General features: G+C 34.3%; 1 protein-coding gene across 1 annotated transcript; it reads left to right on the forward strand.

The window, feature by feature from the left end:
- Positions 1-6,316: 6,316 nt before the first annotated feature.
- LOC120069540 (protein ACCELERATED CELL DEATH 6-like) lies at positions 6,317-10,677 on the forward strand. The gene is made up of 4 exons (XM_090314908.1): positions 6,317-7,009; positions 7,570-7,713; positions 8,624-9,153; positions 9,874-10,677. Exons 1-4 carry the CDS (start codon positions 6,364-6,366, stop codon positions 10,504-10,506), a joined length of 1,953 nt encoding a protein of 650 aa, XP_090171034.1. The 5' UTR covers positions 6,317-6,363; the 3' UTR covers positions 10,507-10,677.
- Positions 10,678-26,304: the final 15,627 nt, after the last annotated feature.

Here is a 26,304-nt window from a genome sequence, read left to right on the forward strand (position 1 = left end):
CAAAGCGGGCCGCATCCGTAGCGTTACCAGGATAAGGTTCCCTCCTATATCCATATACTACAGACCATTTTGGTTATCACTCAAGACATGATCCACTTGTATGTCATCACATACATGCTTGAGTCACATACAAATAACCAGGGATTTTATGTTTATTGGTTTGTGGTAAAGCAAATAAAACAAGCAACTGAGCAAAATAAAAGATGTGGAGTAAATATCATATATTATACAACACAAGCGTTCGTACAAATTGTTTACAAATTACAGGATACGAAACTTTAGGGCATCAACCCCAACAAATATATCTATAGTGAGGAGAGTGCAACTATCGAGCTATAGTGGTGTGTCTTGATAGTTAACGAATAGTAATTAATACGATTAAAGAGTTTTAACAAATTAGTTACAGATCGTTGGAGCTCATGATCTGTAAGTCCATTAGGTCCCTCTACTAGCTCAATAATTTGGAATAACGAATTGAGTATTGATGTATGAAATTAGGATTATGAATTTGAAATGTTCAAAATCAAATTTTAGGGGTTTTCGATTGATTATATATAATACAATTATAAACGTTTAATTTAATTGAAATTAAACGGAAATGGAAAATAAATTAATATTTAAATTATGATTTAAATAAAATTTATTTATTGATGATATTGATATTTTATTAATTTAATTTTTAGATATTAAATTAATATTTTTAAAATAAAAGTTTAATTAAAATTAATTAAAATTAGTTTTATTTAAATTAATTATCTTTGAATTAATTTTATAAAACTAATTTAAAAAATAAATGATTTTTTGAAATCATCTTAGGTAAGTGGATTTTTTCAAATTTCTGGGAAAAATTCACTAACCACATTATGATGGATAGTCACCAAATTTCACTTCTAGTTGATGATGATCTTCAAGTTGGAGCTGCTCTTCGTGCAACCCTATATATTTGCATGAATTTTACCTATATAAAGAAGCTCCACGCATGAAGAACGGATAAGAATTATGTGTTATACTTGCTGAAGTGATAACCTGAAAACCCTACATACCCCTCACTTATTCTTCATCAATTCAACTTGATTTAAGTGTTTCCACCCCACGTTCCAGCTTGAGCATAGTAGAGAAGATCTTGGTGATAGTCCTCTTTAAGTTTCAAGCTCTATCTTGGTGGATTTTAGCTGAGTTTGTGAAGGAATTCTTCAAAGATAATATGTGTTCCAAACCCTTTTCTGAATATCATATGAACAACATGCTAAACTCAAATTAAATGTATTTAAGTGTTTATTGATTCTGAAATCTTCCGTTGCATGATAATTCATTCCTACATATTCAATATTGTATATATTTGTATATATGTAAATCCATTGGAGTTTTAATCCAACTGTGAGTTTGTTGAGTTGTATGTCCTAAAACTGAACATATTCTATTACAATAAAGATGTTATTGACTTTTATTCAATAAAATTTGTTGTTGATTCTGTAAATTGCATTTGTAATGACTAAATCCAATAAACTAAGATCCATGGCTATTACATGAATATTTAGACTTTATGTGGAGTCATAAAGATAGATCAAGATCGAGTAAATAGCCAAAACGGTCTATAGTATATGAATAAGGTTGGGTACCTTATTCTGGTAACACTATTGGATACGACCCATTTTGATCTAGTACAGACGATGTGATCCCGAATTGTTCATGTGGAGACATGCGAGTGGGGGCGTCCTATGCAAAGAGTTTATATAAGACCAGGACCAAGAAATAAGTCACTCTTACTTTATAACGCTGTTTATTGTTTAAGACTGGCCATTTCAAATTGATGACCTAGTTAACTCGACCTTAATTCTAAGCTAACTATGAACTCCTATTTATTCGGGATTATCCTTAGACTTACATAAGTGAGGGTTGGCTCAACAGTACCAACTCAATAAGTCTCCTATTTTAGGGGTAAGATCGAGTAGATAGCTAGAGACATAGGGTGCAAGACGAAATTCACTCCTACTCATCTCTAAGGATAAAAGAGAGGTTGTTCTCATAAGTACTGATTCCAAGTCTTGAACAAGGGGCCTCACCCTCTCATTGGCCCGAGAGAGACTCAGTTTAGTTATTGGATCACAAACCTATTGTTCATTAGAGGTTCAGTGCGACTTAAGGAGCAAGATATAATTTTGGGGGAAAACAACATTAAGCCCAACCATTATTACGAATAACAAGTGAAGGGTTCCCAACCATTATTACGAATAACAAGTGAAGGGTTGACTTACTGATTATGGTTAAATCAAGTGAAAATATATCTATAGCGAGGAGAGTGCAACAATCGAGCTATAATGGTGTGTCTTGGTGGTTAACGAATATTGATTAATTTGAATTAAAAAGTTTAACTAATTAAACTCAAATCGTTGGAGCTCATGATCTGTAGGTTCATAAGATCTCTTTACTAGCTTATAAAAAATTAAACCTTGGATTAGAATATTGAGCGAATTTGAAATGTTCTAATTTGAAATTAGGGTTTGAAATTTGAAATGTTCATATTTCAATTTAAAGTCTATCAACGATAATAAGAGTCTATCACGATAATTAGATATTTTGTGTATAACAATATTTTCTTGCTCATGTTGTGTGGTTCATTATGATGACTAGTCTATGATGCACTCCCTTGAGATTTTATTTGCATGATATATTGTTTGAAAATAATAATCATGATTTTTAGCCATTTTTAAAAGTTTTTCTTATAGAAAAGAATAATCATGATTTTAGCCATTTATTTTTTTTCTTCTTATCTTTCATGCACGTTTAAGTTCTTTGCATGTCTACGTTAGGTCATGCATACTTAGAATTGTATTACTTAGCTCATATTTTTATTTTCATCTCGAAAAGACCCCACTAACTATAGAGTGTCTTCCATGATAGGTTGTAATGCAATACTGAGGAAGAAGAAAAAAAGAATTAAATATCTGCTTAAAAATTAGCTGATAAAATGTTGCACTGAAAAGAAAATATCATGAAAAAGAAAGAAAGGAACTTGTAATGTTTATGCATGACTAGTGGTAAAGAGCTACCTTGCTGTGATTAGTTAGGACACTCACGAGAAAAAAGTGAGTATAGTTCACTGCAGTGATGTGTGAAAGCTAATGCTCCTAGGTAAAAAGAATGCAAGTTTAAGGCGTCCTTAGAATTTAATTTTAAACGCCTCAATTGACATATGGATCTTGATTTTTTTTCTTTTTTTTTTTGGTCCTTGATAATTAATGCTTGAGTCAGTGTAAAGGGAGAACAAATTGAGAGCCATTTAAAACCAGGACTTGATTAGAAGGACTTTGAACTAATTCATGCATAAGTAGGTCTAAAATCCATTTTCAGTTGTACTTCATTGACTAATTATAATTTGATTACATGTTGATTGCAAGTTGATTCTAAGAGACTATTAACCATGTGACTTGAGTGAGCATATCTTATGTGATTGTGTACTTTATTCTACCTTGCTCAAGGATGATCAAGAATTAAGTTGGGGGATGTTTGATAGCACTGAAAGTTTGCTATCTTGCTCTGCTTCATTCAATGTTATTTCTAGATTTTATGTGTTTATTTGATGATTTTATAGGTTTCAGGCATCTAAGAGGTAAAGCCAAGCCTTAGTGATGAAATGAAGCTGAAATAGGCCAAAACGAAGCTTAATTGCATCAACCGGGAAGGACAAGGTGAAAATGACAGTTTTGCCCTACTTGACACTGAAAGGCGGAATGTAGTATTTCGTGCAAAGTGAACAGCGCCATGACACTCCAAACCATCCGAGTGCTATTTTCATCGGCGCCGCAGAGCCAACTCGATTACTATATAATGATTTTTAGCTGCCTAGGGTTTTTCATCTGGGATTCCAGCCGATTTTCATCGATTTCTCTCCGCTTTTCTCCTACTCTTTGACCAGTCATGTATCCTAACTATACCTCCTTGATTGACATGTCGATTATCCACTAACGTAACTTAATCTAGCTTGAGTTTTAGGATTTACTCTACTTATTCATGTACTTGTGATCATTTGAACTTGAATTTGTTTCTATATCTTAAACTCAATTCAAATTTAATAGAATATTATCATATTTTCGAGTGCTTGGGGATTGTATAATTATTGCTTTGGATTAACATATGATACATGACATATAATTGTATGTCAATCTGCAAGAAGTAATAAGTTAAATTAGCTTGCGAGTCGATAACGATAAGCATTGTTCTAATCAACCTAGGATCGAGTTGATGAATATTTGATTAGGCACTAGGAAATTAAATATTCAATTTAACTTTTTCCTAGATCTTAATGCAATTGGGACAACTTGAATTCACATGCTTTACATCAATTCAAATTTGAACCAATTAGTTAATTAGGATGATTGAGTAGCTTTTCTAATTAATTCGGTTAAATATAAATAAATACTTAAATTCTAGTGATGAGAATTCAATAAGTGAATATATTAAATAGGGAGACTCCATAATAACACAAGGTAGGCCTTTTTCATAGATTACATCAACTTACATTTTTCTCTCTTAATTTTGTGTAATTAAATTTTCTTACAATCAAACTATTTCAAAATTCCTCCCTCTTCGGTTATCTCAAGGTTGTAAACCATGTAATTAGGAAACTCTTTGATTCTCTGTGTTACCACTATTAATTATTTAGTCCGAAATTAGGTTACAAATTTCGCCGACCACATTAGCTTGTTTAGGACATGGTAATATATATATATAAATGGAAGAAAAAGAAATAGTGGATACAAACCTTAACAAAATAAAGATAGGCATTAAATGGTGGGGCAGCTTTCTAAAGCAAATTATATATATAAAAAAAATATTCTCTTTTGGGGACATATTCTTGTCTTGTCCATGCTATAGTAGGAAATGAATTGGGAGACCCTTTTTGCCTTTATTAACACCTGAAATGATCCATTCTTTTCTCTATGAAGGGATTAATCTTGTTGTCACCTTTCACTTTATACTAAAAAAGGTGTCTAGGGCATAACAAGTAAAGAATAGCAAAAACTATTTAATATATGCTAAAAAAGGAGGTGTCTAGAGTATTCAGAATGAAAATTTTCTGATGTTAATAAATCTCAGACTTAATTAGTTGAGCTTTCTTGGTCATGGTTGGCAATGAAATTAAAAAAGGATTTGGTTTTAATTTTATCCTTCAATTTATAATATTTTGATTAGATATTTATATCAAATAAGCACAATTAAATTTCGAACTATGCTCAAAATATAACCAATTGTATAATGTATGAAAAATTACAGAGGTTAGTTTCTAAAGTTTGAATAATATGCCAATTATTTAATACTAATTTTAGAAACTTTTTAAATAGTGATGGTAGGTAATATTTATAGTTAACCTGCTTAACAGTATAACATGCCCTATTGATCTACATATCTCATCTTTCTCTAAACAAAATCATTACATGTATATTAATTAATTTGCACATTATTGCAATGAATTAGTCGAAGGATATTTGTATATAGTTATTTTGACAAAAAAAAAAAAAAAAAAAGGACACGGACACATCATCATTATTTTTTTCAAATTGTCCACAACGACTAATAATTAAGATCGAAAGTTATGTGAATATCATTGAAACGATCTCACTTTGACATGTTTTGATAGAAATAATTTTGGATTAAATTGTTTCAAAATTAATTAGCCAATTAATATTTATCCTCACTACTGTTAAAGATTCTACATCGAAAAATAGAGAGGTGCTAAAATCTTTAAAAGATGCTTAAACTACTTTTATCATTGCCAATTGGTTTAAAATGAAACTCTATACATATTTATCTAATATGAAATCAGAACTTATAAAACCCAAATAAGTATTCAGTCTAAAATTAAATCTACCTAAGAAAGATGAACCTAAAGAAACATTATATTAATGACACATGTTGAGGATCCCATGAGAAGTCAAACTCACACCAACGGTAAGATATTATTCATATGGCTGCTTAATGGAGGTCAAAATCTCAATCTTTTTTGTAGTTATAATATATTTGCCATTTCACTAATCTAGAAAGTTTTCCTTTAGCCTCTACTTCTCCCTCACTTCTTGTGAGGTTTTATCTTGCTCGTTCCATGTACTATTTTCTTTTTTATTAATGCAGATCTTTTGTTTATGGACGGATGTGATGAGAATACTATGAATGTGTCTACCTAATTGTAATATCTTGGTGATAACTTATAAAAGACATAACTTAACCACATGTTGAGATGTTTGAATCAAATTTGGAGGGAATATATATATATATATATATATATATATATATATAATTTGATCATCCCATTGGCTATACATATTTACTTGCTTTTTCTATTTGGTTATTGGAGAGATATTGGGCATGGTGTCCCAAAGTTCATCAACTCTCCAAATTCCTCTTTCTCAATTCATGAATTCTGAGTTGTACCAATGTATAAGCTCAGGAGATTACAACACATTCCTTTCTCTAATCAACTCTAACCCTTCTCTTCTCCACCAAACCACCGTCCAGAACAACACCCTCCTTCACGTCGCCGCCGCCTTCAACCAGAAGAACATCGCCAAAGAGATCACACGGCGACGCCCATCAATTCTCTATGTGACGAACTCGAAAGTGGACACGGCGCTGCATCTGGCCGCGAGGCTAGGGAGCTTCCAAGCGGTGGAGCATCTTATTGAATGCGCAGCGAATTGGCATGATGGTGATGATCTGGAGGCCGATGATCATCAAAATAAGGAGTTGTTGAGGATGGTGAATTTAGAGAAGGACACCGCACTTCACGACGCCGTGAGGAATGGCCATGGTGAGATTGCGAAGCTTCTGGTGAAGGAATGTCCGGAGTTGGTGACGTATGCTAACGGAGTTGGAGAATCGCCACTGTTCGTGGCGGTGGAAGAGGATTATTTGGAGATTGCACAAGAGATTCTGAAAGTGGATTTGAATTGCTTGTATGGTGGAAGAGATAGCGCCACTGTGCTTCATGCCATTATCATTCGAACCCTCAAACGTAAGTTTATTGATATAATTATATTATTTTCTTGGACTTTTTATTTATAGGTTTTATGTGTTTTTGTTTGAGATCAACAATTAGTTGGAGGACTACAACTTCTAATCTAATGGGATTTTCTTTTAGTACAATTTTATATTAGATTTTGTGATCAGGTTAAGATCTAGCGAAATTAGTTAAAATTGTTCATGCTAAGAAATCGCTAATTAAAGAAACATAGAAAATACAAAGAGTAGAGCAATTGATACAAAGATTTACGTGTTTAACTAACAATGTGTTAACTATGCCCATGAACAAAGGGGAATGACTTATTATTAAAGAAAAGTATATCAAATTATAGATTCAGCGACATTAGTAGAATTAGAGAGGTTCAATGACGCATCCTTCTAAATTTTAGAGCCAAAATCGTAAATAACGTAAATAACATAAATACAATACAAATTAGATTCTACCAGTGAGATTTCTGTGCTTGTTTGTTTAGAGTGTCAGATAATAGATTCAAGAATTTCTAACTGTTCACATAATTAATATATATATATATTCCAAATTATTGTCCATAGGCTACACCCAGAATCTGATTGAGACTCCACTTAGAGTGTATTTGGCTCTTCCAGTCTTGTATGTCAACCATTTCCTTCCAGAAGTGCTGGGATTGCCTTATTGGGAAAGGAAAATCACCTGTAAACTTAGGCCCTCTCAAAAAGGTAAAATACAGATCTATTCCTTTCTCCATTTATTGTTGACATTTTCCCAAATGTTTGTGCTTTTCTTCTTTTATAATCATGTTAGGTATTTAAGAAAATAGATACTTCATTTAGCAGTAGAATTACAAGAAAAAGCAGAATTAGAGTGAAAGTTTTGATTGGAAGGACCAAAGGCTAGCAATGGTTAATTATAATCATTTTAGATTAAATTAAAAAAATATATATTTTTGAACTTTGTTCTTTGTTTAAAAAAAAACAACTAAAAATGGTAATAAATCATGAAAATATCCGATGACATGTTGATATATCCATAAATCGAAGAGTTCGACATCGATATTAAATATCCATGGATATCTTCAATATCTTTTATAAATGCTCTTTTTTTTTTTAACAAACTTATTTTATTCTCGAAATACCAAATTGAACAAACCAAACCCCAATAAATGAGAGAGTACATCAAGAGGACAAATATCTTAAACGTAAAAAAAAATGCATGTCATCTATATAGTGTAATATGAATAAGAACACTAATAATAATATCCATAATTTAGTTTGGGAGTAAAAAAAAAGAAAAATTATTTCAAATGGTAAAATTGTTGAAAATATTTATAAGATATAACAAAATTTTAGAACTATCCACGATAGGCATTGATAGATATCGATAGAAAATAGATGTTGATAGACACTGATAGACTTCTATCAGTATCTATCAAAGCATTTATCGTTGTTAGTTTTAAAAATTTTTTATAAAGTAAACATTTTGGTTATTTTTTTATATTTAAAAACAACCCACTTTGTGTTTTTGTTTTCTAATAGCAAAATCATCTCTTGCACTAACCATTTTTCCTTGAAAACAAGTCAAACATAACATTTATCTGATTCAAGCAACCCTTTTACCCAAACTTTACAGATTTTATTCAGAAGGTGTTGAACAAGTTCCCAAACATTCTAATAGAACCAGACATTTGCGGATGGGTTCCTCTTCACTATGCAGCCTATCTCGGATCCAAGGAACTGGTTGAAATAATACTAAACCATACACCATCCATGGCTTATAAGAAAGACAATAAAGGTGTCCCGGCCCTGCACTTAGCCGCCAAAGAAGGCCGTTCCGCCGTCCTCAAAACCTTTGCCAAAGTTTGTCCCGACAGCTGCGAGCTATTGGATCCAAACGACCAAACAGCCCTCCATGTTGCGGTTGCCAACCGGCAGGCTTACGCTGTTCGAAAGATGTTGGAGTTGGGAAGTTTTAGGAACTTGGTGAACCAAAAAGACATTGATGGGAACACTCCTTTCCATGTTGCTGCCATTGTTGGGGACTATGTTATAGTCATGATGTTGGCTGCCAATGGGAGAGTTGACAAGAAGATTATGAACAAGGCTGGTTTTACTACAAATGATATTATTCGATTGAATTCCAAGTTTAGTTGGTATGAAAAGGTACGTCTTCCCATCAATATAAATGTGAGTATATTATGTTTTTTATTGTTGTGGAAAATCATTGAAAATATGGGATTATAAGATGTGGAAAATCATCTATAAATTTATTAAAATTGTAAATTTGTGGTATTTAACTTTTATTTTCTATGGGTAACTATTTGCATACTTGTGTGCTCATTTTCTTTTAGGTCTGTCATCACCAATATGCTATGTCAACAAAATAAAAAAAAAATGGCATATATAAGTGAGATTTTATTTTATTTTTAACAAATACTTGTTTGCATGCATGTCCATTTTGACATTTTAACATCTCATTATTTATGTTTATCAATCAATGATTAAAATATATTTAATTGATAAATGTAAAAAATTGTTTATTAATGACATATGTCTATCCATTCACTATTATCCATAGATATAGACATGATCTATCACTAATAAATATTTAAATATTATTATTAATAGATATCTATCATTGATAATATACAATAAAAAATGTTATATTTACGATATCAAAATGACACATAAGTTATATACAGAGTATAATGTTAATCACATAAAATTATTGTGATTTTTTTATATATAAAAATGTTATATTTAGAAATCATATGATCTTGTTCCTATATAATGGAGAGAAAGATTATAGTATTTTGAGATGAAAAATGTACAGTATTTACTTCACACATGTTTGATATTCTTTTCACTTTGTAAAATATGCAGTCTTTCAGCATAGCACGCTTGGAATTTAATGGAGCTCTACGAGGCATGGAACAAGTGCTAGCTAGAAAACCCAGAACCAATAATCTATTGCTTGAAAAAGAGGAATCAAAATTATCAAATGTCACAGAACAAGAAACCAATAAATCAGCCATTGTACTTAACAATAAAGCCAGTAATCAACTACAGAAATCGCAAATATGGAGCGAACTATCAGATGCAAATCTCGTTGTGGCAACGATTATCGCAACAGTAACCTTCAGCGCTGCCTTCCAAGTTCCCGGGGGATACCAAAGCGATGGTATGGCGGTACTACGAAAGGAAAAATATTTTAGATTGTATTTGATATCTGATGCTTTGTCTTTCGGGTTTGCGGCGGCATCGATGTTCGTCACATTTTTTACGGGATTGTTCGGGGCGAATTCGGGGTTCAGTTACCCAAGAAGATGGGTGACTTTCTTGACAGGTATTTCTGTTTGGTTTATGGTGTTTGCATTCATGTTGGGAACAAGCGCAGTCATGACAGAACATTCAGGGTTTGCAGGGCTGGCTCGTTCAGTGGCTTGTGTTTCTTTTATATGGCCAGTGGTTTTCTTAGGGGCTGTGGCTGTTAATTGGTTTACTTATTTTCCTTGACTCTCATTAATATTGTTTTTTTTTTTTTGAAAAAAAATATTATGTTTAAAATAAGAATGTTGAGTGTCTTATTGTGATGATATCCTTATGCAATAATGTGATCTTATACTTTGTAATTTTTACAACGATGCAATAATATTGGAGATGGAGAGTTGATGCTTGAAGTTGAAATGGGAGGCTTTTCCTCCTCTATATAGGCCAAGGTAGTTGAGGAATAACCTAAAATCATGCTCTAGACGTTTACCCTTTATTTTAGACATTGAATAGCTGTTTTGACTGAGAAAATAGCAACCATAATAATTGGGTATGAATTTGAAAAATTAGGGCTTTCTGATGCGGTCAGGTGAATCTGATGATACGGTTGTAGTGATGTCAAAATCTACAAAATAGTAAAAAATCTCTCCAAAAGTTCATATAATAAGCCTAAATCACTAAAAACATAATTTAGACAATCAAAGACATGTGATTGCTAATTTTATCTAATTTTGGACATCGATCACAATATCACAAAAAGTGTCTTATTATTATAGAAAAATACAAAAATCTATACAATATTAAAAGGGGCTAAGAAGAGAGAATTTTTCACTTCCTCTTTGCCCTTTTAACTTTTTTTGTAAAAACTATTTTGCCCTCATATTTATATCTTTTTATGATTGTACGTACTCTTTGTTAAAAAAAAAAAAGAAAAGAATAGGTACATGAAAAAAAAAAAAAATTCACATGCAACTCCAAATCAAAACCACACAACTTTTTCATGTATGAGTATGATAAGTTATCTATAAAAATAAAGAAATTTATAGTCTCATAGCCAATTATTTCCAATTTTCATGTTAACATGATGCCACAAAAAATTCCTCTATCATAGAAACCTTTCCAAAAATAGTATGGACTAAAAATTTTTGATCTTTTGAATGATAACATTGAACCGATCAAGATGTGACTCATTTCTTTGATGGAGTGGTATAGTAATCTATGATTAAATTAGTAGTGTGTCTTAAGATTTTTTTTAAGATGTTATTTCATTAGAAAAGGGAAAAAAATTTGGATGAGATTTAAGTTTGAATGCTTGTTAGAGAAATAGATTGAATATAGTTTTTTGAGCTCATATGTTCCTTCTCAACCATTATTTCTTCTATCCCCACCTCAATCAACACATAATAAATCAATAAGAACGATGAAGAAAAGAGTAAGAATGACGAGGAGAAGAGTAACATATCTATAAATATTCGAAAGAGAGTATTGAACTAATATGTGATTGGCCGTAGCAAAGTTTTGCACAAATTTTACTACGATTGGAAACTTCAAACCAAAATTGATTCTATCGATGATTTCAAAGTTCAATTGTTTTTTATGTTTATTCTAGTTTACTTTGTATAAAAGATTTTTTTTTTGAGAGATTAGGGAGATATGGAGAGAAGTTTTAGAGAAATCTTTTATAAAATAAAAGATTTTTTTTGGAGTGGTTAGGGAGATATGGAGAGAAGTTGTAGAGAAATCTTTTGTAAAATATAGTTTAATCTTTCTTTTAATTTTAATTTCATTCTTAATCTAAAAATCCCAAACGAACAATTTTTTTTTCTCTCTTCTCGTAATCTCCTTTTATTATATTTATTATCAATTGTATTGATGAACGTTGAATTTGTTTAATACAATTTTTTGTTAATTTAATACTTATTTAATTGATTAGAAAATGTCGATACCTATAATTCTTATATAAAATACTTTTTTTCCCTCTATAAATCAATCCATATTTGAAGAAATCACACAACAATTTCTCTAAGGTAAGATATCTTATTATACCATTTTTATTTATACAAGTTAATATATAACTTTTCATTTAATTTCATATCTTATGTATTTTCATTTAATTAATGTATCATTTATTATTATTATTTTGTCATTTCCATCTCTCTGGCCTTACTTTAAAATTTAATGTCCAATATTCACAATTTAGACTTAATGAAGTGTATAATTATTCAAAATTTATATTTCATTGTACAATTTATGTTATAAAGATATCTTCAACTAGGTCAAAAGTATTTCATATTGAATTTTTAGCAATTTGTGATTCTTTTTCCCTACAATTTGTGGGGTGGGAGAATTGGCTCTTTTGCCTCAAGACAATAATACAAAATTGATGCAAGCTAATATGCCCAGTTTCTTCGTATATACGTTACAAATTAACCTATAAGAAAAACTATACAACCCTATTTACTATTTCTTTATTGATCTCGTAAAATCATTATTTATAATTTAAAATAAATGAAAAATATTCCTACTATTCTAATTTTACCCTCAAAATTTATGTTCTAAAAAATTATGACCATGTGCATCGCGTGTGCTTCTTAACTAGAATAGTAAAAATATTCACTTTTGGACATCAATCATGTGTTGAAATCTTTAAAGGGTATAGCAAAATTTCTTCCTATGCATTCAATAAGTTCCAAAGAGAGTTTAAGCAAGATTTATGTCACTAAAGTGTTGAATATGCAAGAATATAGCTGAAATCGAAAGAAAAGAGGAACTATGCATAACCCAAAAACAAACCATGTGGCCAAGCATTTCATGAAGTGTAGATATCCGATCAAATAATGTGGCAAAGCGATTTAAGTAAAGATGTGAACCAAGCATATCTAAAGAGACCACTAAGAACTGCAAAGACAAACACAGAAAGTACCTAATGCGCCTGCCATATCATGGGTGGTAGAAGTGGTCCCCGTGCCCATCTTTATATATATGCCACTTTTCAAAGAAGAAAAGGAAAATTCATGTCATTTTTGGAAGATTCATTCCAATTTGGAGAATCTAGGATTTGGCCATTCATTCATCTATTGGAATTTGAGAGAATTTCTAGAACCTTGCCATCTTCACTAGAGAAGAACTCGAGAGAGGCTCTTCCTCATCCATCTAGAGCACAACAACTATTCATTTTAGATCAGGGGAAGCACAAGAGTGTCACCAATTGGATGACTGATCACTGGATTCGCCTGAGCTAACTGATGACTATGCTTTAGAATCATTTCTAACCTCTACTTCAACCTGATCAACTGTCTGCCGTTTCTGCTACTCTTTGACACAAAATGGCATCTCTACTTCATTAAAGGTCACATATCTGCTAATAATACATTTATTTATGCTCTCTTCCAAGCACCAAAGTTTATATCCTTTAACACCTTGAGGATAGCCAATAAACATACATTTCAGTGCCCTCTTATTCAGCTTCCCTTCCTTAACATGAGCATAAGCTGAACATCCAAATATTCTGAGATGATCCAAACTTGGAGCTTTTCCTGTCCATATCTCCTGAGGAGTCTTTAGGCCTAAAGCGAAAAATGGATTCCTATTAATCAGATAACAGGCTATTTGGGAAGCTTCCCCTTAAAACTTCAAGAGTAATGAAGCTTTTGACAAGAGATATCTACGCTCCATAATTTTTTTGTCAAACTTCTCAGCTAAACCATTATGCTGTGAAGTGTATGTAACAGTGAAATACCTCGTAATTCCCTCAAATTTGCAGAATTTATCAAATTTGTGATTCACTAATTGTAAACCGTTATCTGTCCTTTGATACTTTACCTTCCTTCCTGTTTGGTTCTCAACCTGCTTTTTCCATTCAAGAAATTTTCCAAAAGCTTCATCCATCTGTTTCAGTGGATACATCCACACTTCCTTGAAAAATCATCGATGATCGACATGAAGTATCTTGAACCTCCCATAGAAGGTACCTTTGTAGGACCCCACAAATCTAAATGAATATAATCCAAAATTCCTTTGGTAGAATGCTTCCCTTTCCTAAACTTCACTCCAGTAGACTTTCTATTATGCAATGTTAAAAAAATGGGAGTTCAATGTCTTTAACTCAAAGCAAACTTTGTTGTGAAAGAGCTTGAAAACCTCTTTCACTCATATAAGCTAGTGTTTTATGCCATAACATAGACGTATTTGTTTCTTTCCCAGATGCAATAACAGCACTATCTGAAACTGCAGTACCCTCCAACACATAAAGACCATTCCTCAAGGTCCCCTTTAGCTTAACTAAAGAATACTTGATAATCTTTAGAACTCTATTCTCAGATTTCAGATTTATATGAACATTACAATTACAGTCATGAACACAAAGATACGGTTATGCATTCGTTACAGAAATTATAGAATGATAGTACAAAGAATCAAGGAGAAACTCTACGCATGTTGGTAGACTCATAGCCAATGCTCCTTGATTACGACCGCTCGTACACAACAACCTAGAACGCTCGAACAACATGATTGCTACGCAGCACGACCATCAGCAATTTCCTCGGTCACGAACAACCTCCACAGAACCTCAACGGTATCGAGTTAAGTATGACACCACCAAGAAGGCTATCTTGTTATTCTCGGTGTGAGAATCCAGAGGGTGGGCTCTGAATGGACTTGCTTTGAGGTAGAAGACAGAGGATACAACAATTTTGTAAACGATTGAGCAAGTGAGAGATGGTTGAAGTCTATCGTATAGGTCGATGCCCAATCGTTTAGCAAAGCTAAGCGATCGTCTAGCAAAATCTAAGCGATCGTTTAGCTCATCGTTTAGCAGCGTGTCTGTCACCTACAAACACTATACGATCGTTTACCTTTATCAAGCTGTCGTTTGGTAAATCTAATTTACTTGACAACTTCCGTGAGATTCTTTTTCCGAGAGAGAATTCATAAATTCAACATTTTCAACATTACAAAAATTAGGAAAACAATTTTCCTTTTATCTCACGGTTACCATGAAACTACCAATAATCTCCCACTCAATTGATTATTAGAGAAAAAGATTTAATTATCCAATAATTAATATTATTATAAATATAAATGATAACCAACTTATCATACTATATTTATAACCTATAGTTTTAATATTCATCTCATGAAACATATAAACCATAGTTCTTTTTCTATTCCATGGCACTTAATGTAAATCTCATTTACATTAATCCTCCACTAGATGTATCTCATACACCATACCGATCATATCATATATAATTGAATTACCTCTTGTCAATTTGAACATTTAAAATCAACACTAAGAACTGATTCTCAATTGAATCCATTGAGCTACCAATGGGACTTTATGGACTTGTAGCTCGAAGCTTCAACGATACGTGAATAACTGACTAAACTCTTTAGTCACGGTATCCACCATCCATTAACTGTCAAACACTCTATTAAAGACCGACAACTGAACTCTCCTTATCACAGATATATTATTTGTCCATCATAACCAATTAGCAGTGTGACAACTCCTCACAAATCGCTCGTAAGTACAGCTCGACCAATAACCGTTATGCCCCTATAGTTACATCTAACTTCTTAAGTACCATCGATCTCTCTAATGAACATAAGTCATAGTCCTACTATGACTAAGTCCTCTCTTCCAAAGAGAAGTTGTGGCCACTATGTTCAAGCCCCGAAATCAGCCTTTAAGAGAGCAATCTCTCTACTTATCCCTGCTTCGGGAAATAAGTGAATTTCATTTTGTGGACAAAGTTCCCAGCTCCCAGATCAGACAAGTCCCAAAAAGGTAGGCATGTTGAGTTGGCAATCTGGCCACTCTCACCCATACTAATCAAAGGACCGCCCTCAAAGACAGGAGTTCCCAAAACACTCAGAATTGAGGTCGTGTCACCAATGGTCATTTAGGTGAGATGTAAGTCTCTAGTATGAACGGCGTTATATACAGAGTCTAATCATCTTGTGGTCCAGTCTTATACAAACTCTTTATATAGGACAGCCCTACTCGCACGTCCCCTCATGAATGGTCAGGATCTACCATCTGTAGTAGTTTACAACACTTACAAACCTCTACAAAGCGGGCCGTATCCGTAGTGTCACCAGGATCAGATATCCGACTTTAATCCTTATACTACAGACCTATTTAGGTTATCACTTAAGGCATCATCCACTTGTATATCACATATACATGCTTAAGTTCACATAAGATAACCAAGGAGCTTTGTTTATTGGATATGAGTAAATGCCAGAATTAAATAACATTTATTTTATAAATTAAACAATGTGTAACATTAAAAACAACGAGACTCCGGGAGAATTAGAACACCAATCCCAACAATCTCCTACTTGTCTTAATGGTCGAGAGACTAATGTACAATACAATATAAAAATGTACCATATACAATAAACTATGGCATACCCCAGTATCATCTTCTACTTGCCCTAGACAAGATGCCGCATATCTTGTAGACCCAGACTCTTTAGGTGAGCCTTGAACACTTTAGCCGTGAGGGCCTTTGTAAAGGGATCAACAACGTTGTACTCCGATGCGATCTTCCTGACTATCACATCACTGCGATGCACAATCTCCCTGATCAAGTGATATTTCCGTTTTATGTGCTTACCCCGACGATGACTCGGAGGTTCCTTCGAATTTTTCACAGCCCTACTGTTATCACAATAAAGAGTGATAGGCAAATCCATATTTGGAACAACTAGCAAATCTGAAAGGAATTTCCTTAGCCAAACAACCTTCTTAGCTGCTTCACAAGCGGCTAGATATTCGGCTTCCATAGTGGAGTCTGCGATGCATCCTTGCTTGATGCTTCGCCAGACTACAGCCCATCCATTCAGAGTGAAAACTGAACCCAATGTCGGTTTATGATAATCTTAATCGGTCTGAAAGTCAAAGTCCGTATATCCTATAAGAATCAGATCCTTACCTCCCAACACGAGCATGTAGTCCCTTTTTCTCTGAAGATACTTGAGGATCGTCTTGACTGTCGTCTAGTGATCAAATCCTGGATTGGACTGATACCAATTGGCAATCCCTACTGCATAACAAATTTCAGGTCTAGTACACGACATTGCATACATCAAGCTTCTTACAGTAGAAGCATAGAGAATTCGTCTCATCTCCTCAACCTCTTAAGGTGTCTTAGGACATTGATCCTTAGACAAAACGATTCCATACCTGAAGGGTAACAAACCCCTTTTGGAATCCTACATCATGTACTTGTTCAACATTTAATCAATGTACGATGCCTGAGACAGGGAAAACCGTTTGTTCTTACGATCCCGAATGATCTAGATCCTTATAACGTACTGTGCCTCACCCAAATCTTTCATTTGGAACTGGGCAGCTAGCCATTTCTTAATGTCAGTCAGATACCCTACATCATTCCTAATGAGTAGGATATCATCCACATATAGTATCAGGAAAGCTAGTTGTTGATGATCTTTTTGTATACACAAGACTCATCAACATTTTGATCAAAGCCAAATGACTTGACATCAGTGTCAAATCTGATATCCCAAGATCTAGATGCTTATTTCAACCCATAAATGGACCTATTAAGCTTGCAAACTCTTTGCTCTTGATCCAAAACTATGAATCCCTCTGGTTGTGTCATATAGATGGTCTTCTCAAGATTATCATTAAGAAAGGCAGTCTTGACGTCCATTTGCCATATTTCATACTCATAAAATGTGGCTATGGACAGGAAAATCTGGATAGACTTGAGCATGACAACAGGTGAGAAAGTTTCCTCATAGTCAACTCCCTCAACATGAGTATAACCCTTTGCCACGAGTCTAGCCTTAAAGGTTTGCACCTTTCCATCTACACCTCTCTTTTACTTAAAGATCCACTTACACCCAATAGGTCTTACCCCATCAGGTGGATCAACAAACTCCCAGAAGTTATTGAAGTACATAGTCTCCATTTCCTGGTTCATGGATTTAACCCATTCATCTTTGTCAACATCCTCCATTGCTTTCTTAAAAGACAACGGATCCTCGACCCCATCATTCGTAATGATGTTTTGGGCTTTAAGAAAACCCATGTACCGATCCGGTAGGTTCATAATCCTTTCATTACGTTGAGGCAGTTTCAACTCTTGAGCTGGTTTACTAGACGTTCCGACCTCAACAACTCTTGTTGATTTGTCGGCCTGTTCAACAACTCTTGTTGAACCCTCAGTAGTCTCAGTCTCACTAGAGATCTCACGCAAAACAAGCTTACTCCGTGGCTTATGATCCCTCATGTGGTCTTCCTCCAAGAAGATAGCATTTGTAGAAACAAACACTTTGTTCTCACTAGGATCATAGAAATATCCACCTCTCATTTCCTTGGGGTAGCCTACAAAGAGGCAAACCTTCGAACACGGTTCCAACTTCTTTGGGTTAGTCATTAGCACATGTGCCGGATAACCCCAAATCCTGAACTGGCGTAAACTACCTTTACGACCTCTCCTTAGCTTAAAAGGTGTTTTAAAAACACTATTTGAGGGAACGTTGTTCAGGATATAGCATGCAGTCTCCACTGCAAAACCCCAAAATGAGTCTGGAAGATGAGTACAACTCACCATAGATCGAACCATGTCCAACAAGGTTATGTTTCTTCTTTCAGATACACCATTTTGCTAAGGTATACCAGGGGCTGAGAGTTGGGATGCAATCCCATGTTCTATCATATAGTTCTGGAATTGGAGGTCCATATACTCTCCACCACGATCAGATCGTAGTGTTTTTATCTTCTTACCTAGCAAGTTTTCAACTTTAGCCTTATACTTCTTGAACTTTTCAAGAGCTTCAGACTTACGTTGCATCAGGTAGAGATACCCGAACCTTGAATAATCATCTATGAAAGAGATGAAATATTCATACCCACCTTGAGTTCTAGCATTCATCGGATCACAAAGGTCTGAATATACAAGCTTCAAGGCTTCCTTGGCTTTGTAACTTTTTCTAGCGAAAGGTCGTTTGGTCATCTTGCCTTCGAGGCATGATTCACATACTGACAAGGAGTTTTCTTTTAAACTCTTTAGAAGTCCAATTTTCACCAACTTCTCAGTCCTATTGAGGTTGATGTGACCTAACCTTAGATGCCAAAGATAGGCGTTTTCCTTAGGAGAAACCTTTGGTCTTTTAGCTATTGTTACCGTACTGAACATTTCAGTGTTAAACAAGGCTTTTATGACTAACAGCCTTAGTACATATAAGTTACTTTCCATTGAACCATAACCAATATCCATTCCATTCTTGAAAATAAACACTTTATTCTCAGAAAAGGAGACAGTATATCCTTGTTCAATGAGACAAGAAACCAAGATTAAGTTTCTCTTAATATGAGAAACTACAAAAATATTATCCAGTAACATATAACGTTTCTTGTCAATAAATAACTTCAACCTGCCTACAGCAACAGCTGAAATAATCTCACCAGTACCGACTCAAAGAGTCATCTCTCCTTGTGGCAATGTTTGCCAGGAACTGAATCTTTGGTAAGAGGAACTGACATGATTGGTAGCACCTAAATCAAGGATCCAGGAAGAATCATCATTCTCTACCAAACACGTCTCCAAGACCAATGAATCAGATTTACTATCTTGTTTCCTCTTTGGAGAGTCTTAGGATCGAGGTCGTTTGCCACGAAATATGTTTCGCACGATTCTTTCCACTATATGTAGTCGGTCATATTGAAAGCACTAAATGAAAATACTAACGAGTTGCTGAAAAGAAAACACATTGACCTACGTTAGATTTTAAGCAAATACCCGCTGTAAAAGAAAACAACATCTAATAAAGGTTTAGCAAAACTAATATGAACCCGTGTGACATCTAGTTTCGCAATCATGCTTCAAAGGTTTAGGACAAAAACCGCCGAACGGAGGTTAATTATCCCTCCTCTGAATTGAGAAGTTCTCAACCAGTCATTAATAGCAGAACAACTCTTGCTTCTATAACGACTAGCCATCATTGATTTGGCCAAGAGATCATTAACTTACTTAATAATCTCCCATAAATGTGATCCGCCATTTTAGGCCCTAGAGGTTCACCCGAAAAAGCCAATCTGAAAGGAAAAATTCGAATAGGGTAAAACCTAAAGTGACCCTATCCATTTATGGAGTTCACTTTGATCTTGACCAACTACACAAAACCCATTCAAAGAGGGGACGCTCCTAGGGTGCCACGAGGGAGTACAAAATGATCTCATGGTGTGAACCATTGAAAGAGATCATAGGACGTGTTGACACACACCCTTCACCCAATTACCATAAACACTCTCTCCGTTCACCTTGATATTGACTCATACAAACACCATCTGAAGGGGGATGCTCCTAGGGGACCATGAGGCCAAGCATAAATCTCATGGTGTGAACATATAAAGAGAAATGTGAGTGGAATCATAGACATATCAGATACATCTCTTCCTCTCACTGAGTATTTTATAACCTAGGGTTTAGCTTACTTAGAAAAAACATGGCTAAGGATTTTAACTAAGTGACTTTTAGGTTTACCCAAGAGTAACGTTTACCTTGGATAGTTAAACAACTTTTGATCATCATCCATTAAACTCTTTAGTGGAGTCTTTGACCAAATCGTCGCATGCTTGTTGAAAATCTATCTAATTCACCTTTCCAGGTAGGTTCCTAGGTAGAGGTGTTACGTTTCCGTCAACTTAAGAACCCCAGCCTAGCCAGACCCGCCTTAGATAAAAGGTCCCTTATAGATATATTTAAAATAAATTTAATCTTTTATGCCATTTAATCCTATTAAAAAAATTAATTTAGGTTACTAAACACTTTAGCACCATTTGAACTTAGGTCTATCTCAATCCAATTTTAAAACCCTTTTAAAAACTTGAGTTCATCCTAAGTTCGCATGCAACTCTTTCTTATTGATTTTAAGTCTAATTTCCTTTATACCACTTATATACGGAAACCAAAACCACAATGCTAAGCTAACACATGCAAGACATTCATAACGATTATAAACAGCCTAAGTGTCATGCTCAATGCATTGTCCATTCATTGCTACTTCTTTTATATAACACTTATACAAAAAAAAAAAATGAAACAAACAAAACATGCTTCCATTCACCCTTAGACTATAACATTTATATTAAAAGGATGATGCATGACAATGCTCACTGCATACAAAATATAACTCTTATATTTCATTATGCAGCGTATGCTGTCAAGTAATTTTTTCATGCTCGATAATAACATTTATAATACATGATGCATGAATAATTACACAACCTAAGGTGGGTTTTAAACTATATCAAACACTTTGGCATATAAGCACCATACATCACATGTATAATAATAAATTTTGATGAACTGGGTAAATTGCCTTACAAAAAAAAAAAAAAAAATTAAAGCTAGCTATTAAAAATACAAGGAGTCTCTGGTTCAAATAGTCTAACCGGGTCCTGAACCGCTCGGACGAAGCATTACATCTCTAACCATCGTGTACTAAACTCCCCACAATCGTCTATGATAAAACAAACGCTTTGCTCTATCGCTTACCAACGCTCCCAGAGCTAAACGATCATTTAGCAAATACTACACGATCGCGTACCTTTTACTAAGCAATGAAGCTTGAGGTACGCGATCGCTTAGCGCACTCTGCACAATACCTTCCTTCCGCGATCACCTAAACGACTACGATGCCGTGAAGCACCATCGCCTAAGTGATCGCTTAGCTAGCGCCTCCGTATCGTATACGCGTGATTATGTAGGTAGTAACTAAGCGATTAGGCTTGCTAACTACACAATCGTCTAGCACGTACCTTTTACTAAACGATGAGTATCACATGCTCCCACTACGATCGTCTACCTCCAGCACCTATGCGATCGGACAACCAACGCTACGTGATAAAGTAAACGATTCACCCCATCGCTTAGCATTAGCTAAACGATCGTTTAGTAAATACTACACGATTGCATAGAAAAATCTACACGATCGCTTAGATAAATCCCAACGATCGTTTACGTTAGGCTACACAATACGACTGACGCTTGGTCTTCTTTTTCGTTAAGAACCGCATCTCCATGCTACGAACACTTCATCACGAACGACTCGACTAACTCAAACTCTTTGAATTACAGACTCAATTGCAAGTTCATTGCGCACAAAAACAAATGGGCCCTTACAAATTAACACTCTGTAATTGAAGAAAGCTTTAACTAAAGGCAATTAAACTCGAAACATTCATCAACTTCATCCACAAATACACTTAACAATTAAACACAAATGCAGAAACCCACCGCGACTATAAAATGAAGTTTAAAACAGACTTCTAATTTGGAATATCAGAACAACCTGACTTTGATACCAATTGAAGGAAATCAAACATGAGGATTTCCATGAGTAGCAGAAAGATCATTCCAAATTACAATCATGTATGAGAATCCAGAAGGTGGGCTCTATGTGGACTTGGTTTGAGGCAGAAGATGGAGGATACAATAATCGTGTAAACGATTGAGCAAGTAGAAGATGGTTGAAACCTATCGTATAGGTCGATGCCCAATTATTTAGCAAAAGCTAAACGAACTTCTAACAAAGCTAAGCGATCGTTTAGCTCATCTCTTAGCAGCGTGTCTGCCGCCTACAAACACTACACGATCGTTTACGTTTGTCAAACTATCGTTTAGTAAATCTCACTTACTTGACAACTTCCGTGAGATTCTTGCTCCGAGAAAGAATTCACAAATTCAACATTTTCAACATTACTAAAATTAGGAAAACAATTTTCCTTTTATCTCACGGTTACCATGAAACTACCAATAACCTCCCACTCAATTGGTTATTAGATAGAAAGATTTAATTATCAAATTATTAGAAATATAAATGATAACCAACTTATCATACTATATTTATAACTTATAGATTTAATATTTCATCTCATGAAACATATAAACCATAGTTCTTTTTCTATTCCATGACACTTAATGTAAATCTCATTTATATTAATCCTCCACTAGATGTATCTCATACACCATACCGATCATATAATATATAATCAAATTACCTCTTGTCAATTTGAACATTTCAAATCAACACCAAGAACTGATCCTCAACAGAATCCATTGAGCTACAAAGGGGACCTTATGGACCTGTAGCTCGAAGCTGCAATGGTACGCGAAAAACTGACTAAAATTTTTAGTCACGAGATCCGCCATCTATTAACTGTCAAGCATTTCACTCAAGATCGATAACTGAACTCTCCTTACCACAGATATATTATGTGTCCATCTTAACCAACCAGCAGTGCGACAACCCTTCACAGATCGCTTGTGAATACAACTCGGCCAATAACCGTTATGTTCCTGTAGTTACATCTAACTTCTTAAGTACCACTGATCCCTCTAATGAACATAAGTCATAGTTATACTATGACAGAGTTTTCTCTTCCAAAGAGAAGTTGTTGCTACTATGTTCAAGGCCCGGAATCAGCCCTTAAGAGAGCAATATCTCTACTTATCCCTGCTTCGGAAAATGAGTGAATTTCATCTTGTGAATTGAGTTCCCAGCTCCCAAATCAGATAAGTCCCTAAACAGGTAGGCATGCTAAGTTGGCAATCTGACCACTCTCACCCATACTAATGAAAGGACCATCTTCAAAGGCAGGAGTTCCCAAAACACTCAGGATTGCAGTCGTGTCACCTATGGTCGTTTAGGTGAGATGTAAGTCTCTAGTATCGATGGCGTTATATACAGAGTCTAATCATCTCATGGCCTGGTCATATACAAACTCTTTGTATAAGACACTCCCACTCGCACGTTTCCATATGAATGGTCAGGATCTACCATCTATAGTTGTTTACAACACTTGTAAACCTCTACAAGGCGGGCCATATCCGTAATATCACCAGGATCAGGTATCCCACCTTAATCCTTAAACTACAGACCTATTTAGGTTATCACTTAAGGCATGATCCACACGTATATCACATATACATGCTTAAGTTCACATAAGATAACCATGGAGCTTTGTTTATTGGATATGAGTAAATGCCAGAATGAAATAACAATTATTTTATTCATCAAACAATGTGTAAAATTACAAACAACGAGACTTCGAGAGAATTAGGACACCAATCCCAACAGATCATTCATGTGGAGACATGCGAGTGGGGGTATCCTATACAAAAAGTTTATATAAGACTGGATCACGAAATGATTAGTCTTTTTATATAACACCGTTAATAATAGAGACTTACATTTCACTAGGATGACCATAGGTGACATGACCTGAATCCTGAGTGAGTTGTAAACACCTACTCATGAAGTCGGTCTTTTGATTTGTATGGGTGAGAGTGGCTAGATTGCCAACTCAACAAGCCTACCATTTTGGGATTCGTCTAACTAGGGAGCTGAGAACATAGCTAAATAAGACGGAATTCACTCATTCCCAGATTTAGGGAAAATAGATAAATTGCTCCCTTAAGGGTTGATTCCGGGTCTTGAACATAGTGATCATACCCTCTCCTGGCCTGAGAGGGACTTGGTCATAGTGGGACTATGACTTATTGTTCATTAGAAGTATCAGTGGTACTTAAGGAGTTAAATGTAACTACAAGGGCAAAATGGTATTTTGGCCCAACTATACTTACGAGCAATTTGTAAAGGGTCATTGCACTGGTGATTGGTTATATCCAATGGACACATAAATTTATTTGTTGTGCGAAGAGTGCAACGATCAATCTTTAGTGAAGTGACCGGTAGTTAACGGATGTTGGGTAATTTAATTAAAGAGTTTAATTAATTATCCGAGTACCGCTGGGGCTTCAATCTATAAGTCCATAAGGTCCCTTTGTAGCTCAATAGAGATTTATTTTATAATTATTTTTGGATTAATTTGAAGTGTTCAAATTAATGGAGGGATTTAATTATATATGATATAATTAATTATAATGTATTTGATACATTATAAATGAGAAGAATTTGAATATGATTCAAATAATAATTATATGAATGAGATTCATGTAATTAAATTTAATATAAATATGATTTATATTGAGAGGAATTAAATATTTGGATACGATCCAAATATCAATTATATGAATGAGATTCATATAAGTGAATTTAATATAAATGTGATTTATATTAAATGTCATGTATTGTTGAGAGAAAATGAAATCTATAGTTTATGTCGTATTTGATGCAATATAAAACTATAGGTTATATATTATATTTGATATAACATATAGTGTATATATATATATATTATTAATATTAATTTAATTGAAATTAATTAAAGGAAAGGAGTTACAACTCCTTCATCTCATTCTCTCAATAATATAGTGGGTTTCAAGTTGGTTGAAAAAGATTCTACTTCCTAATTGGCTCTGAGAGAAGAGTTCTCTCCAAGAAAAAAGTTCTCTGTAGAAACTTCTCTCTCTTCCTCTCCATCTTCTTCATTCTTCCAAGGATTCAAGCAAAGCCTACAACTCTTACTTGAATCCTTTAATCCCAAGAGAATCCAGAGGGTTCTCAACTGGTGGTGTCCGCGTGAAGAAGGAGATCCACGTGGAAAAGGAGTTTCGTTTATGGCTTGTACGAGGGAATTCTTGAAAAAAGATTTCTTCAAAGGTAAGAGTTTCTGAAACCCTTTGTAATTGTTTTTAAAGCATGTTGTAATTTTAAGTAAATGCAATCTTGTTGTTGTTCTACAATAAAACTTTATATTCAATAAAAATGAAATTTGGGACGATCTTCGCTTTCACTCAAAGGATCTTTTCCGAAAATTTCTTTCACGTCTTATATCCAAAAAATTTCTCTTTTAGATATAATTTATTTCGCAAGGACTTAGTCAAATAAAGACTTTCTAATTTTTTTTCCATAACTTCACTGTAGTAGTAGCCTAGTCTACTAGCCTAAGCAGTCCATCTGAAAGGTACAAAATTATCATCGAATAGGCCCTCTCATCCATATCCCTTTTCTCAGCTTCTATAATTTCTGGCGGAAGGTCATTTTCGTCTAAGATTTTGGCTACTTTTTTGTTGCACCATAAGAGCCCTAATCTTTTTC

Source organism: Benincasa hispida, chromosome 6 (assembly GCF_027475165.1).
Source record: "Benincasa hispida cultivar pf3 chromosome 6, pf3_genome.v1.1, whole genome shotgun sequence".
Classification (NCBI taxonomy): Eukaryota; Viridiplantae; Streptophyta; class Magnoliopsida; order Cucurbitales; family Cucurbitaceae; genus Benincasa; species Benincasa hispida.